This window comes from Nicotiana tabacum, chromosome 12 (assembly GCF_000715075.1).
Source record: "Nicotiana tabacum cultivar K326 chromosome 12, ASM71507v2, whole genome shotgun sequence".
NCBI lineage: Eukaryota > Viridiplantae > Streptophyta > Magnoliopsida > Solanales > Solanaceae > Nicotiana > Nicotiana tabacum.
In genome coordinates, this window is record NC_134091.1 from 123191846 (window position 1) to 123208408 (window position 16563).

At 34.7% G+C, this 16563-nt stretch overlaps 1 protein-coding gene across 1 annotated transcript; it reads right to left on the reverse strand.

Annotated features, from left to right (window-relative positions):
• Positions 1-10574: 10574 nt before the first annotated feature.
• Positions 10575-13771, reverse strand: LOC107827614 (metal tolerance protein 9). The gene is made up of 6 exons (XM_016654788.2): positions 13436-13771; positions 12330-12442; positions 12003-12248; positions 11763-11843; positions 11113-11343; positions 10575-10998 (listed from the first exon to the last, which is right to left on the reverse strand). Exons 1-6 carry the CDS (start codon positions 13668-13670, stop codon positions 10654-10656), a joined length of 1251 nt encoding a protein of 416 aa, XP_016510274.2. The 5' UTR covers positions 13671-13771; the 3' UTR covers positions 10575-10653.
• Positions 13772-16563: the final 2792 nt, after the last annotated feature.

Genomic DNA, 16563 nt, shown 5'->3' on the forward strand with positions numbered 1-16563 from the left:
TTTTATTTTGGCAGTTTTGTTCTCATAACCAATGGTTTAGATATAATTGGAGGCATACAATTTCTGCTAAACCAACTTGGATTTAAACCAATATTATCAAGATAAAGCATTATAGTTTATATTCTAGAACTGTGCTCTAATAATTTGAGCAATCAATCTTGCAAAAGCCAAACTGCAAGTTGATAACAAATGCACATGTTACCATGGAATAGATGCATCTATTAAAATCATATAATAATAAACGGTCCACATGGAAGATGACTGGGCCCATATATTTATCACCTTTTATTCGTTCGAGAAATCAAGGGATTCAATCACAACCTTAACTGGTATATCATGAGAATAAGCAGCACAATTGTTGAAGAATCTTATATTTCTTCAATATATGCCAATGTAATTTTCAATTAATTTTTCGCATCATAATTGAACCGAGATGGTCAACCGGTCATGCCAACTAATATTTATTTCAGTAAACCTCTAGTTTACTTGTGGCTTGTGATTGCATCATCATGCTTATACTTGTGTAGTACAAATAAAAGAAAAGTCAGGTAACCTTTCATATTTACCCGGTATGATTATAGTAATATAAAGATATTCAATCTTCTTTTCATTTATAGTCTCAATATGCCAACCACTTTGGCTAATATATTTGTAAATCAAAATATTTCTTTTGAGACTTACTACAATATTAATGTCATAAACAATTTGATTCATCCTGGTAGTAACAAATTAGTTCTTTCAGAGCTCTTAACTGCTTTTGTACTACAAGATCTTTTGTCACACCATCCATATAATGAATGTCACCTTCACAAAGAGAATTGTATCATAATAATTGTCATGTTCAAAATCATCATAAGCAAAATAATTTCTTGCTTTAATTTTGCTTTTAATAACTTTCATAAGGCATGACAAAATATTTTTGGCGTATCACATGTATGCGACCAATGATATATTCATGTAACTACGCAGTAATATTCATTATCTTTATTTGTCTCAAACCTCCCTTAGAGGTGAGTTGTGGTATGTATCCAATCATGCATTGCACGTCTTTATTCATTACTTTTATTATATACTGCTACATTCACCTTCAGGAATGAGTCTGCATTCTCAATGCTTATCACAAGTCACATTCTCTTTTAAAAAATAGAGTATAATTATTGTGATATGCTTTATAAATTTTCCATACCATTTTGATGGTAAATGTTTCCTTCACCTTTTTGAAGGATTACATCGAGAACCCTTATTGTTCTCCTTTTATAGTTACTATAATGAAGACAAATTATTATTTCGTCCCTTGCCATGTCTTCGTACATTTATATAGTCATGAAAAATTATTTTATCGTCTTTCAAACTTATCATATATTGTTGCCACATTCGCTTCACTAAATGGAGCATATCAAGTAGGATGGGCTTCATGATTCTTTTATCGATATTGTGCATTGTGACTCAAATCCAATGCCTTACCCATATAAAGGCATGTTAGGCAAAATGTGTTGGGGACTCAAACCCAACTCTTATCATTATAGTGCACCAGAACTTAAATATGTCTTAACTAATTGCATAATAGACCAAAGTACAAGATTAAATTATCAATCTTGTGGTCAAAAACATAAACAAAATTAGTTATAACAAGATTTAAAAATATAACCACTTTTTAAGGTTGTAGGACGAAAACGTTTCATTCCTTCTAAGTGTTATCACTTTTAGATTTACGTGAATTCAAATAGAAGTGCATTCAAATAAATACTAGATAATCTGTTAGAACACTTACCGATTTTGTAAACGATAAACTAAATCAATAAAGTAAGAATAAAGACTAGGACTTGGAAGCATATATATAATTCCTGTAGTACTTCCAGTATCTACATATGAGATCCAATTCACATCATAATATATGGATTAAAGATGATAGTCAAAGGCTAAGATTGACTGTAAATCAGAATATCTATTATGCTTACAACTATCCTGCCACAATATTATGTTTATTTATGCATGCATTTAATCAACTATGCAGGAATAGTACTAGTTTAGTTCTATTCATTAAATATTATCATAGTAACATTCATCTTAGTGTGAAAAGGGTAAAGGGCACATTGGTTGTCTGATATCTGCGCACATATATGTAAGCACTATTCAGCACGTTAAATATAAGTTAAAGAATTGAGTAGAGAGTACTTGTTTCAAAACTTAATTACAAAATATATATTCATGCATTTTGATTTGGTTCATGAATAGATCCCTTGAAGGATAGCCAAACGATAACTAAAAATTCATATCAGACGTCAAGAAAGAATAAGCAAAAACTATACTTGCCAATGCAGGGCTCGCACACTTTCAAGCTATAACAAAATGGAAATAAAATATTGAAAGCTTATTGTGAGATATCATGGCAAAATAAAAAAATTTTGAGATTAGTGGAAGATAAAAATAAAAATATGAATAAGCTAGAAAGATGAAAACTTATCTTGTATTAGTATCCAGCCCATTGGCTTCTATCTTTATTTTGTTTGATAGCCACAGAATTGTTGGTATAAGGATAGCAAACACAAAGCACAGTCTATGCCTATATGGAGGTATACGAAAATGGGAGCACAGTCGTGCTGATAACGTGTTATGAAATAAAAGCAATTTAGTAAAATATGAACAAGAACAAGTTGTGAAATAAAAGCAATTTAGTAAAACATGAACAAGAAATAGAGATAGAGAGAAGGAAGAGTATTTCTTCTTCAATTGTGTGTATTTTCCTATCTATTACAAGGCCTTTATATAGGCATGAAAAGTGAAGAAAAATATGTCATTGAATATGTCATTAAGCATAAAAATATGTCATTAAGCATTTGAGAAGATCATGGAGGAAGAATAGACATCCACCATAATTTGATTTTTCTTATAATAGCAAGATGTGCATATACAAAATACATTTTTTGATGTACTTTCCAAAATGTGCTCGAAGAAAAATCTCCAAGGAGCAAAAAGCAAAAACAATATTCAAAATTGAGAGTGGAGCTCATAAGCAATGAGATAAGAAAAAAGTTGGAATCCCTATTAAAAATGAAATAAGAAAAAAAAAATTAGGTTAAAAATGATACAAGTTGAATAACTAAGGGTTGTATGTGTGATCATTCATTAATGTTTGCTTTATTTCTACATCATTTATTGAATTAGGTTAAGGATCATAATTAATTTTTAAAATGAAATTTTGTTGATAGGAATGTACTAAATCTTAATCGAAAGCTAAGATTTAGCTTTAGAGTTCCAGTTAGCTCTTCATTACGCGATCAATAACGAGCTTTCCTTAACCGAGAGGAGAGATTTTAGTATGGATTTATTGTATTAGTCAAGATAATCGAAAGAGGTCTTGCATTTTTTTATGAAATGAATCATATGTTTCAGTCATACTTAATATAACATCATAGATTTATACTTAGTAGCATAACCCAAAGGGATGACTCTTATTAGACGTTCTATAGTAGATTAATATATTCATGAAAAGTACCCTAAATCCTAAGAATAATTGATTATCCTAATCGGCGAAATCAAGACTCCCAACCTTGTTATATTTGAATCAACTCCAATTTAGTATACTATACCTTTCTTCCCTTGACACTTACAACAGCAGCAACAACAACAACAACGCAGTATAATCCCACTAGTAGGGTTTAGGGAGGGTAGTTTGTGCGCAGACCTTACCTCTACCCTAGGGTAGAGATGCTGTTTCTGATAGACCCTCGACTCCTTCCCTCCAAGAACTCCCCACCTTGCTCTTGGGTGACTCAAACTCACAACTGTTGGGTGAATGAGAAATTGAGGAAAAATGAAATATTTGAGTTTCCCTTGGGAAAGAGACATTGTCCCATATCGAAGGAAGAAAAGACTTTTGATGGGTATATATATAATTGCTCTTCTTCTAGCTCTTAAAAAGTTAAGAAAAAGGCAAGCCTCGCGCCATCGTCGTCGTCGCTCGCTCGGCTTGGATTCGAATTCGGTCAAAGATTGATTGATTAATTCTTTTGGACAAAATTTCTTTTAATTATTTAATTAATTAATTAAATAATTAACGAAAAATTCAATCTGGAATAACCCATGACCCGCGACCCGGTTCGGTCAGGCCCATTTTCTTTCCCAGATTATTTTAAATATATTTTTTCCGCAATATTTCAAACACCCCTTTTCCAACAGCCATGGCTGTTTCTGAAACGTTGCAAACTTTTTCAGAAACAATGCCAGCAACTATATAAATAAAGTTTGAATCCTAGTGGGCTCGGGACTTGAGGAGAATAATTTTCTTAAGGACACACTGTGTATTCAGTGGGCTCGATTTGTTCCTATACTGTTTTTTATTTTTCAGAATCTATTTCGTTAAACAAGTATTACTAACTTTCTGTTTTGTTTTTTCAGAAAGTTTAATTGTTTATTACAGCAATACAGAGTTATAACATTCTTAAGGAATTTTTTTTTTATTATTTTGTATTTTGTTTGTGGAGATTAAAACCTGTGTGGTTTTCTACTCCTTCTGAATTTTACTATTCTGATTTGAAGATATAAAAACTTCATCAAAGTATTGAAATTCGTAAAACAATTTGAAGAACATAAAAACTTCATCGTTTTTCTGTGAAACAGTATATAAAAACTTCGGTTTTATTTATTATACATACAGTTTTTGTTAATAACAGTATTGTTTACTGTTCTGATTATGCCATTAATTGAACTCTTTTGTTGTTTACAGTGAGAAATGGCAATTGATAACGGAAATTCTTCTGCGACTATTGCGGCAACGACGATAGCCTCGTCAAGCCGGACTGCTGTTCCACCAGCATAGAAACCGGAGAAACATTTCGGAGCCAACTTCAAAGGATGGCAACAAAGGGTGTTCTTCTGGCTTACCACACTTGGTATGCAGAAATTCACTAGTGAAGAACCTCCAGTTCCTGCTGCGGACATGCCGGACAACGAGAAATTCATGATTGTTGAGGCGTGGAAGCAGGCAGATTTTCTTTGCAAAGGCTATATCTTAAGCGCTTTAGAGGATGATTTGTACAATATGTACAGTGCGATGAATACTTTGAAAGAATTATGGGACGCACTTGAGAAGAAGTACAAGACTGAAGATGCATGCTTGAAGAAGTTCGTAGTTGCCAAGTTTCTAGACTATAAAATGATAGATAGTAAAACTGTTAGAACCCAAGTTCAGGAGCTTCAACTTATTTTTCATGACCTTATTGTTGAAGGTATGGTCGTGAATGAAGCATTTCAAGTGGCGGCAATGATTGAAAAATTGCCTCCTTCGTGGAGAGATTTCAAGAACTATCTTAAGCACAAGCGCAAAGAAATGAAGTTGGAAGATCTTGTGATTCGTCTCAAGATTGAGAAAGACAATAAAATAGCCGAGAAGAAGTCTCGTGGAAATTCAACGATCATAGGAGCTAATATCGTTGAGGAGACTGCTCCAAAAAGTAAGAAGAGAAAGAGGTCTCCTGGACAGACTAAAGAGCAAAACAAAAAGAAATTCAAGGGCAGCTGCTACAATTGTGGAAAACCGGTCACAAAGCCCCTGATTATCGTCTCCCGAAAAAGTATAAGAAGAAGGGACAGGCCAACATAGTGGAGAAGAATGATGATATTGATGATCTGTGTGCAATGCTTTCGGAATACAACCTAGTTGAAAATCCGAAGGAGTGGTGGATTAACTCTGGAGTCACTCGACATATTTGTGATGTCAAGGAAGCATTTGCGACTTACTCTACTGCTGGTCCCGAAGAAGAGCTTTCCATGGGAAATACTGCAACAGCCAAGATTGAAGGTTATAGGAAGATATTCCTGAAGATGACTTCCGGCAAGGTGTTAACGCTCAACAACGTTCTTCATGTTCCTACTATTAGGAAGAATTTAGTTTCTACTTCTTTGCTTGTTAAGAATGGATTCAAATGTGTATTTGTTTCTGATAAAGTTGTTGTAAGCAAGAATGAAATGTATGTTGGAAAGGGCTACCTCACAGAGGGCCTCTTCAAACTAAATGTAATGGTTGTTGACAGTATGAATAAAATTGCAGCTTCTTCTTATTTATTGGAGTCAAATGATTTATGGCATATTCGTTTAGGACATGTCAATTATAAAACCTTGCGGAAGTTAATTAATTTAGAAGTGTTGCCTAAATTCGAGTGTAATAAATCAAAATGTCAAATATGTGTTGAGTCTAAGTTTGTAAAACATCCTTATAAGTCTATTGAAAGGAATTCAAATCCTTTAGACTTAATTCATACTGACATTTGTGATATGAAGTCTACACCATCTCGAGGTGGGAAAAAGTATTTTATTACTTTTATTATGACTGCACTCGATATTATTGTGTTTATTTGCTTAATAGTAAGGATGAAACAATTGAAGCATTTAAGCAATACAAGAATAAAGTGGATAATCAATTGAATAAAAGGATCAAAATGATTAGAAGTGATAGGGGTGGAGAATATGAATTTCCATTTGCAGAAATATGTTCGGAATATGGAATTATCCATCAAACTACTTCACCTTACACACCTCAATCCAATGGAATTGCGGAAAGGAAAAATCGGACATTAAAGGAAATAATGAATTCTTTATTAATAAGTTCCGGATTACCGCAGAGTTTGTGGGGCGAAGCTATCCTTACAGCTAACCGAATACTCAACAGAGTACCCCACAGCAAAACGCAATCTATTCCATATGAAAAATGAAAAGGAAGAAAACCCAACTTCAAATATTTTAAAGTGTGGGGGTGTCTAGCAAAGGTACAAGTTCCTTTACCTAAAAGGGTTAAAATCAGACCAAAAACTATTGATTGCATTTTCATTGGATATGCTATAAACATTAAAGCATGTCGGTTTTTGGTTCATAAATCCGATAATCCCGAAATTCACGTTAATACGGTAATGGAATCAGATAATGTTGAATTCTTTGAAAGCATCTATCCGTATAAAACTGAATGTGAGTCGTTAAGTGAAAGACCTAAACGACCTCGGAAAGAACCCAGGCGTAGCAAACGTCAAAGAACATCTACTTCCTTTGGACCAGATTTTATGACATTCTTGCTTGAAAATGAGCCTCAAACTTTTAAAGCAGCTATGTCATCTTCTGATTCAGCATTTTGGAAAGAGGCAGTCAATAGTGAGATTCAATCAATTTTGGATAACCATACATGGGAATTGGTAGATCTTCCTCCGAAAAATAAGCCTTTAGGTTCGAAATGGATCTTTAAACGGAAAGTGAAAGCTGATGGCACTATTGACAAATATAAGGCAAGACTTGGTGTCAAAGGTTATAGACAAAAGGAAGGCCTTGATTACTTTGACACTTACTCGCCAGTAACGAGGATAACATCTATTAGGGTGTTAGTGGCACTAGCGGTCGTGTATGGTCTTGAAATCTATCAAATGGATGTTAAAACAGCTTTCTTAAATGGAGAATTAGAGGTAGAGATTTACATGGAACAACCTGAGGGTTTTGTGGTAACTGGTAAAGAAAAGAAAGTGTGCAAACTTGTTAAGTCGCTTTATGAACTTAAACAAGCACCCAAACAATGGCATGCCAAATTTGACCAAACAATGTTGGCAAGTGGGTTAAAAATCAATGAGTGCGACAAATGTGTTTACATTAAAAACACTCCAGGTCATGAAGTCATTATTTGTTTATATGTTGATGACATGTTGATAATGAGCAAAAACATGGCAGATATAAATGCTACTAAGCGCATGTTGGCTAGCAAATTCGATTTGAAAGACTTAGGAGTTGCTGATGTGATCTTAGGAATCAGAATTCACAAGACTCCACAAGGTCTAGCATTATCACAGTCTCACTACATTGAAAAGGTACTTGACAAGTTCAAGTATTTGGATTTCAAAATTATGAAGATTCAAATTGATGTGAGTTATGCACTTCAAAAGAATGAAGGTGAAAGTGACTCACAACTAGATTATGCAAGAGTATTGGGAAGTTTGATGTATATCATGAATTGTACACGACCAGATATAGCATGTGCTATTAGTAAACTGAGTCGGTTTACAAGTAATCCCAATCACATACATTGGATAGCAATGAAACGAGTTTTGGGGTATCTCAAACATACCCAAAATTATGCTTTGCATTATAACAAATATCCCTCCATGATCGAGGGATATAGTGATGCAAATTGGATCACTGGATCATCTGAAGTTAAATCCACGAGTGGATATATTTTCACAATTGGGGGTGGAGCAGTGTCTTGGAAATCATCCAAACAAACATGCATTGCTCGTTCTACAATGGAATCTGAATTCATAGCTTTAGATAAGGCCGGTAAAGAAGCTGAATAGCTCCGGAATTTCTTGGAAGATATTCCATTTTGGCCCAAACCTTTGGCACCTATTTGTATACATTGTGATAGTCAAGCGGCAATAGGCAGGGCAGGGAGCGTTATGTATAACGGAAAATCTCGTCATATACGACGGAGACACAATACCGTTAGACAACTACTCTCTAGTGGTGTTATCACAATTGACTACATAAAGTCAAGAGATAACGTGTCGGATCCACTTACAAAAGGCCTATCTAGAGAGGCAATTGAAAGATCATCAAAGGGAATGGGGTTAAGGTCTAGGACAAGTCATCATGACGGTAACTCTACCTAGCAGACTGGAGATCTCACGAGCTAGGTTCAAAGAGATCAAACAAAGTTATGAATGACGGTTCAACATTGTCAAATAACTCAACCCATTCTCGTGATGAAGACAATGTTCAGAAATCGAGGTAAAGCATTAAGGCTTTTTGATGAGTCAACAAAGCTTAAAGGTTTTTTTTAATGGAAGGATATGACCAGATAGTGTGTCTATAGGATTACACGTTTAGAAATCACCTATGTGAGTGTGAAGTGTAAGCCGCTTCAAGAGGAATGAAAGTAAAGGCCCATTCTCTAAGCACTCATGAAACCAGGCGGTGTTCATGGCTGAAACGAACACAACCGTGAGAACCATAGATGGTTAAGGATTGATTGTGTGACTTATGTTGTCTAGGTATACAACAAAGCTCGACGGTTCAAAGTTATCAAATCTACCGATTGACCGAGTATATCCGATATAAGTTCACTACGGAAAGTTCAAAGGGAAACCTACTTATCCAGATGCAATTAATTCTTGCATGTAAAACACACACGCGTCCGTGCATTCCTTTATTTTATAGCCATTCCTCATTCATGTGAAATCTCTGTTGGTATTTTAAGCTTGTGTAGCTTAAAGAGGGTGAATGAGAAATGGAGGGAAAATGAAATATTTGAGTTTTCCTTGGGAAAGGGACATTGTCCCATATCGGAGGAAGAAAAGGCTTTTGATGGGTATATATATAATTGCTCTTCTTCTAGCTCTTAAAGAGTTAAGAAAAAGGCAAGCCTCGCGCCGTAGCCGTCGTCGTCGTCGCTCGGCTCGGCTTTGGCTTCGGCTTCGGCTTCGGCTTCGGATTTGAATTTGGTTAATGATTGATTAATCTTTTGGACAAAATTCCTTTCAATTATTTAATTAATTAATTAAATAATTAACAAAAAATTCAATCCGGAATAACCCATGACCCGCGACCCTGTTCGGTCAGGCCCGTTTTCTTTCCCGGATTATTTTAAATACATTTTTTCGCAACATTTCAAACACCCCTTTTCCAACAGCCATGGCTGTTTCTGAAAGGTTGCAAACCTTTTTAGAAACAATGCCAGCAACTCTATAAATAGAGTTTGAATCCCAGAATCTTTCCTTACGAAATTTTCTGAGCTTCTTCTTCTTCTTCTTCTGCACAATATTTTCCAGTGTGTTTTACGACCATTGAGTGGTTCGCAGTTCATCAGAGTTTTTGGTACCAATACACTGGTGAGTTAAATCGTTCTATCCTGGGAGGATATATTCCAGCACCTCGGGTACTTGAGGGGAATAATTTTCTTAAGGACACACTGTGTATTCAGTGGGCTCGATTTGTTCCTATACTGTTTTTTATTTTTCAGAATCTATTTCGTTAAACAAGTATTACTAACTTTCTGTTTTATTTTTTCAGAAAGTTTAATTGTTTATTACAGCAATACAGAGTTATAACACTCTTGGTTGGAAGTGGAGGGTGCTCCCTTGACACTTAACTAAGTTTAATTTAATTTCATTGTGTATTTAAATCAATTCTCATACCTTCTATGATTTCTCGAATGGTAATCAAGCAAAACTAACTTGTTCATAGGAGAAATCAATCCTTGGGACGATAATTTTTCTATACTATAGTTAGACTTGTACGAGGATAATTTTACATGGTTAACTAAGCGCTCATATCCAACACAATCAATCGCCAATGCGGCTGCAATAGATTTGAGATGCTAATGTCCCATCTCATAAGCCTTAAAGGTGCGACTAATTCACAGATTCAACTCTAAGAAGCACCATTAAAATTATTTTGAGTTACAAAAAGAAACACCGTAAATGATGTGTAGTCAGGGGGCGGATCTAGCCCTTTGATACCGGATTCATGTGAACCTAGTACTTTCGACGCGAAATACAAATTTATGCGTAAAAATTATTAAAATTGCAACAAATAGTAGAAATGAACCCATAACTTTAAAAATATGATTGATTCAACGCTAAAAATCTTTAAGGTTGAACACATAGAGTTTAAATTCTGGTGTCATTATACCATAGTTTTGTGTTCTGGCCTGTGAGTGAACTCGAAGTCTATATGAACAAAAGCTCGCTCAACTTCAGGGAGTTGCTCCAATTTTTCTTGCAGTGTCTCACCAATATTATGTGCCTTGTTCAACAGCATGTCCTCTGGCAACACTATATCAACCTCTACAAAATAATGAGCACCAAAAGTATATGCTCGAACAGTATCAATGTGCTTGATCTCTTCGTGATGATTCCATATAAGATAGGTTAATTTCGTAAGAAAATCTGGTGGAGCTGTTCTTCCAATGAGTGACCAGACATTTTCTGCCACTGTCTTCGCCCACGTGCTAATTGTGTACATAGCTATCTGAATATGCAAGATGTATTAGACTCTTAACATCACCAGCAGTGTGAAACAAGGTTGGAGTATATATTTACAAGCTTACTAATTGAAATATTTGAGTTGTGATTGTGAACTCACAATTATAGCTCCCGTAGGATCAATCCACCAGTAGAATCGGACTGCTAAGACAGCAGTCACTAATCCAACTGAGTTGGTGATGACATCAAAGAAATGATCTTGAGCATAGGCTCTTACGATTTCGTTTTTGAACCTTCGACAGTAGACCATAAGCAGAAACTTGACCATAGTGACAGAGACCATAATACCAATCGTCCATTTTTCCTTCTCATGGTCCATCTCAGGGCGAGACTGATCGTAAGCATAGAACCACCGAAACAACAAACGTAGATTAAGATGTCAAGGGTAATGCAATTGTTAGTGAAATTGCAGTAAGTTACAAGTCTATATCCTACAATTGAAGTAGCACTATGCGAGTTAATCTTCACTTAGCTATGCAACATCAGTAGAAATATCAAAACCAGTCCCTTTTTATTAGGTAGTATACAGTAGCCTAATTTATCTTATGTAAACATCTTTGGCCTAACTGGTTTGGCTACAACTTCATTTCAGTAGTAACTCAACCCGTTTTTCGTCTTCTTGTTTCCTATAAATTGCATGTTTTTTTTTGTCTTGATGTAAAAGATTTTAGAAACTCAAAACTCTACTAACCATAAGAACCTGCTGCTCTGAAAATTCTCAGGATAGTTGAAGTGAAGCAATTCACATACCTTAGTTATGAGTTCTTTAGCTGACTCGAACAATATTTGTAATCCTAGTGTCGCCATTACAGATGCAAAAACAATAATACCCTGAACAAATTGCATCTAATGAGTAAAAAGGGTTCTACAGAAACAAGGTAAAATATGATCCATGAATTGAACATTAAGGTCATTTTATCGCAGACACGAAACAGAACAAATGCCAGAGATAATTCTTTTAAGGGATGTCACATATATTTGAAGACTCACCAATGGCTGCATCCTCTTTTTTCCAATAGGATAGTGATACTGGTTTGGATTTTTCATGGCATGAGAAGTGAACCACAGTATAAACCCTGATAAGAGGTCTAAGAGGGAGTCCAACGTTGACGCGATTACAGCCAAAGATCTGCTCTCAATAGAAGCGTAGATTTTTGCAATGAAAAGAACCACATTAGCCATGTTTGATAAATGAATAGCCATCCTTTCACTTCTTGCAAGCTGCTTCATTTCATCCTGAACAAACATGATCGGTCGATACAAAAATTCACATACTTATCATCAATTGAAAACAGTATCCAGATTCCAGAAACACACCTCAGTTAGACTTCCAGGTAAACAACCAGATTCATTAATGGTGTCCATCTCATTGAACCCTTCAAGCAGCCTTTCTTGTTTTTTGTAGTATTCAGCAATTTTACCTTGTTTCCCTACGGATGAATTTCAAATGATTCCATTAGGTAAACTCAGGCAAGGGAAAAGCAAAACTCAAAACTGAGACTACTGAAAAAATGAATATGGTTATCTGAATTTCCTACTGTAGTTGTCATATATGAGTTATCATATCTCATTAGCTGATTAGCATTATAAATACAGTAATATAGCATAAGCCTATTAGTACTCATAGATACTGTTACGAGCACTGCTGGCCAGTATAGCATAAGCATATACTAACATCTACACTTTCCAAGTAAAGATCCAAAATTTAGGACAAACAATTGTGAGTTTCACTGATCATGTTTATCAACTCTTAGTTGAACTTCCAGTGCTGTTACTTGAACTTAAAATAAGTAATGACTTAATGAAAAAGAATCCTCTAACTTGGAGTTCTGTCGCCGATTCGATCCCATACCAGTGAGAATATGTATACATAAGAAAATTGGCCATCTGATTCATTTCCCAGCAATAGCAAATAGAAATTAAAGGCTCAGTACGTTCCATGGACTATGGCATGATAAGAATAAAGATTCCTCGCCCATTTATGTAAATATATATAAGTCGTAAATTTTGGTTTACCAATATTAGAACTATGAATCTTCTAGTCTAATTTTGGTACTATTCTGACTAAAAAACTATTAACCTTAAAAAAAGGCACTAAGCTTCATTTATGTGCGAGATTCGAGAAAGGGCCAGATCACAAGTACGCAACCTTACCTGCATTTCTTTACCTGTATTTCTACGAAAGTCTATTTCCACGGCTTAAACCTGTGACCAGGAGGTCACATGCCAACAACTTTAACACGGCTTAAACATGTGACTGGGAAGTCACATGCCATCACTTTACCAGTAAGCCAAGGCTTCCCTCAAATCTCTTAACATTAATTAACAAATCCGAAGAAGTTCAAAGGAAGTAGAAAGGTTTAATACATTGTAAAGACAAGTGAAGAGAGGAATATAATATATATATATATACACATACATACTGGGAGTGGGAAGTAGGCGACGGACACTAAAGGTGTGATGATCGGAGGAGGAGCGGCTTCGTTCGGGAAGACGGAATTCGCTAATGTTAAGTCTCCATGACGCCGACGAAGACGACTGATCCACCACCGCCTGAGCAGCCGGAGACAGCAGTTCCGTCCTAAAACTGCTAAAACTGTCGTCCAGAGCGCCGCCGCTGCCGCCACCACCACTAACATTGCTGCGACTTATCTCCATGTTTAGAGGAGTAGTTAGTTATATTTGAACGATTAATTCCTCTGGTTGTAGTCGTATGATTAATGTTTATATAGGAAAAAATAATGGTGGAAATGTTGTTTGCCATAATCTTTTTATACTACTCTATTCGTGTTTCAATTTACTTTATGTTTCTTTCAAAAAGGTAGATATTTAAGTAATGAAATTGTAGATGAGGTTGATTTTCAATTAATTTTTGAGAATTAACGAAGGTTGGTTGCAGCGCTTTAACCCAATGTGGAGTTCCCACAGCGAATTTTAATTTAATTGGCTCTAATACGGATATCAAACCCCGAATGAAAAATCAAAAAAAAATTAAGATTATCTAAGCAATAGAAAGAAAAGTGACATATATACATACATATACATATACATACATATATATGTTGGAAAACTTAAAATTTAAACTTTCTTATTTTATATTTAATGACAAATTCTTATAATCATAAATGTCAATGGCATTTCAATATCACAAATTTTAAAGATACTTTTGGTTTGTTTTAACTGTCTTTTCGTTCTTGTTAAACGTACTATCGTATAAAATATAAAATTATATATATATATATATATATATATATATATATATATATATATATATGGACATACATAGTGCATTTTACTAAGATTATCAACATATAATTTGAATATAAATTCACACTCTAATAAAATATAAAAATTCTATAACTTTGACACTTTTGATTTGGCACAGTAGAATATCAAATATGGGAAGTGGGATTGTGAGGAAGAGTATGAGAATTGCACCACGACAAGACAAGTCCAACTATCCACGTCCGATATTCTTAAAAAAGGTTAAAAAATAGCCCAATAGCCAATAGCCAATAGCCGTGGCCGCACCTTCTCACGCAAGAGATTACGTATTCGTGCAATAGTGAGACGTCTCTATTTACCACTTAATACCCTGCGTTCCCTTCCTCGTGTTTTCGCCCTTTTGATTACCATTGATCTCTACCATTACCAAATGTCATAGACAAAATAAATATATATATATAATCGTGTATTTTTATTTTAATTTTTCATTCGATGTTTCATATCTGTATAAGTTTTGATTAAATTCAAATTCACGTAAAAACAAATCTCATGTTAGGGCTAAAATACTCTTTAAGAAATACAACTTCATGTAGCGTACTTATCAATTCACCACAATCCTTGTAACCCTGTCGGTCTAATGGTGCATTTTTCACGTGGAATAATCTCAAACCTCATTGTTACGTCTTCCCCAATATCTCGTGCGTTTTGAATTTCAATTTCAAGCTCGGGGAGAAGGAAAGGAGCGGAGGAATATAGAGAACGGTCGAGACTGGACTATACATACAAATAAATAATTAAATACAAACAGCCATTATTATTATAGTACTAATTAGTAAGCACTTCCACTTGAGGTAATGACGTTTTTTTAATTAAAGTAGGACTCTTCCTTCTTCAATAATGATAAAAGGTTTTTTTTTGCTAGTGTGTTTTATCCATGTACCCACATCAGCATCGGACAAGAAATACGGAAAACGTGACACTCAAACTGACGTACCATCACAAACTTAATTGGCAGAAAAGCAACTACTCCTCAATTGCTCAATACCTTATATTAGTAAACACATGTTATGAAGACAGTAATTTCCTCCAAGGTATTCAAATTTGATAGAATTGAAAAAAAAATTCCGACAAAGAGGTTCAGCATATGTTATATACCTCTAAAACCTAATATATTACCTATATACGCAGTGTAATTTTTCGATAAAGATTTAGTAAATATTTCAATATAAATACAGAATTTCGAAAAAAGTTACTGGGTTCGCCCGAACCCGCACCCACTACTGTAGCTCCGCCCCTGCCCTTTAAGACATGTAGCTTCACTCATGCTTGTTATCAAGTTAGGAAACAAGTTATTACAGGACTAATTATATTTGAATTATTATCCCACCCTCTCATAGGGATAAAAATAACACTATAATTTCGGAATTAGTTATGTAAAGATTTTATCCCAACCAAATGTGAAATAAACTAATCTCAAATTTAATTTCGTAATTAAATATATTAAAAATATTAATTGCTGAGCATGCAACATGAATCATGCATCCTTGCTCTTCTTTGTTTTCCTTTTCCTTGCTTTATGGTGTGTCATTCTCCATTATATAAAAATAATGCATGAAAGTGAAAAAAAGGATATGCACTAATGTTCTTTCGTTGGCCTTTTCGATTCCAAGTGCTTAATAGAGTACAAATTAGACGCACTTATCCTGGATATTTTATAGGTTAAAATCATAAATTGGTCAATACTTGCTCTTTGTTTATTTTTTTTCATGCATTTTGGAAGTTATTGGCACTATTAATTCATAATTTTATATACTCAGTTTATATGAACCTATTTGACTGGGCATAGAGTTTAAGAAAAAAGAGAAGACTTTGAGCTTGTAATGTTAAATGAGTTACATAGAATTGTGTGGCTATAAAGCATTGCATAAAGGTATAATTTTTTCCAAATATAAAAACGGGTCATTCTTGTTGGCACGAACAAAAAAAGAAATAAGTTCACTAAATTGAAATAGGGAGACTATATTTTTATCATGCCTAGGTGCACTGCGAAAATAACTAGGGGCAGTTAGTTATCATCTCATTCGCAGCAGTTAGAAACAGCACGATTTCTTAATATGTTGTACCAATACTAAGGGACAAGTTAACAGCACGATGAGTTTAGCACAAACGTGCTTAGTAGCTTAGTTAACAGAATGGGCTAGCTAGTCCAGGATTGAGTATCAAGCTGTACATAAATACCATATTTTGTAAGGTCAGTGACTGAATTTCTACTCTGGAACAAGTTCCCCGAGTGTAGCTGAGTTCTCGAGCTACATAAGCTTGCTAG

Bases quoted from the DNA above. Each gene is read 5' to 3' on its own strand.
- LOC107827614 (XM_016654788.2), bottom strand. From the start codon at position 13,670: ATGGAGATAAGTCGCAGCAATGTTAGTGGTGGTGGCGGCAGCGGCGGC. The intron at 12,443-13,435 runs GTATGTATGTGT...ATTCATCCGTAG, and splicing joins TCGCCTACTTCCCACTCCCA to GGAAACAAGGTAAAATTGCT. The intron at 10,999-11,112 runs GTGAGTTCACAA...TTGCATATTCAG, and splicing joins ATCCTACGGGAGCTATAATT to ATAGCTATGTACACAATTAG.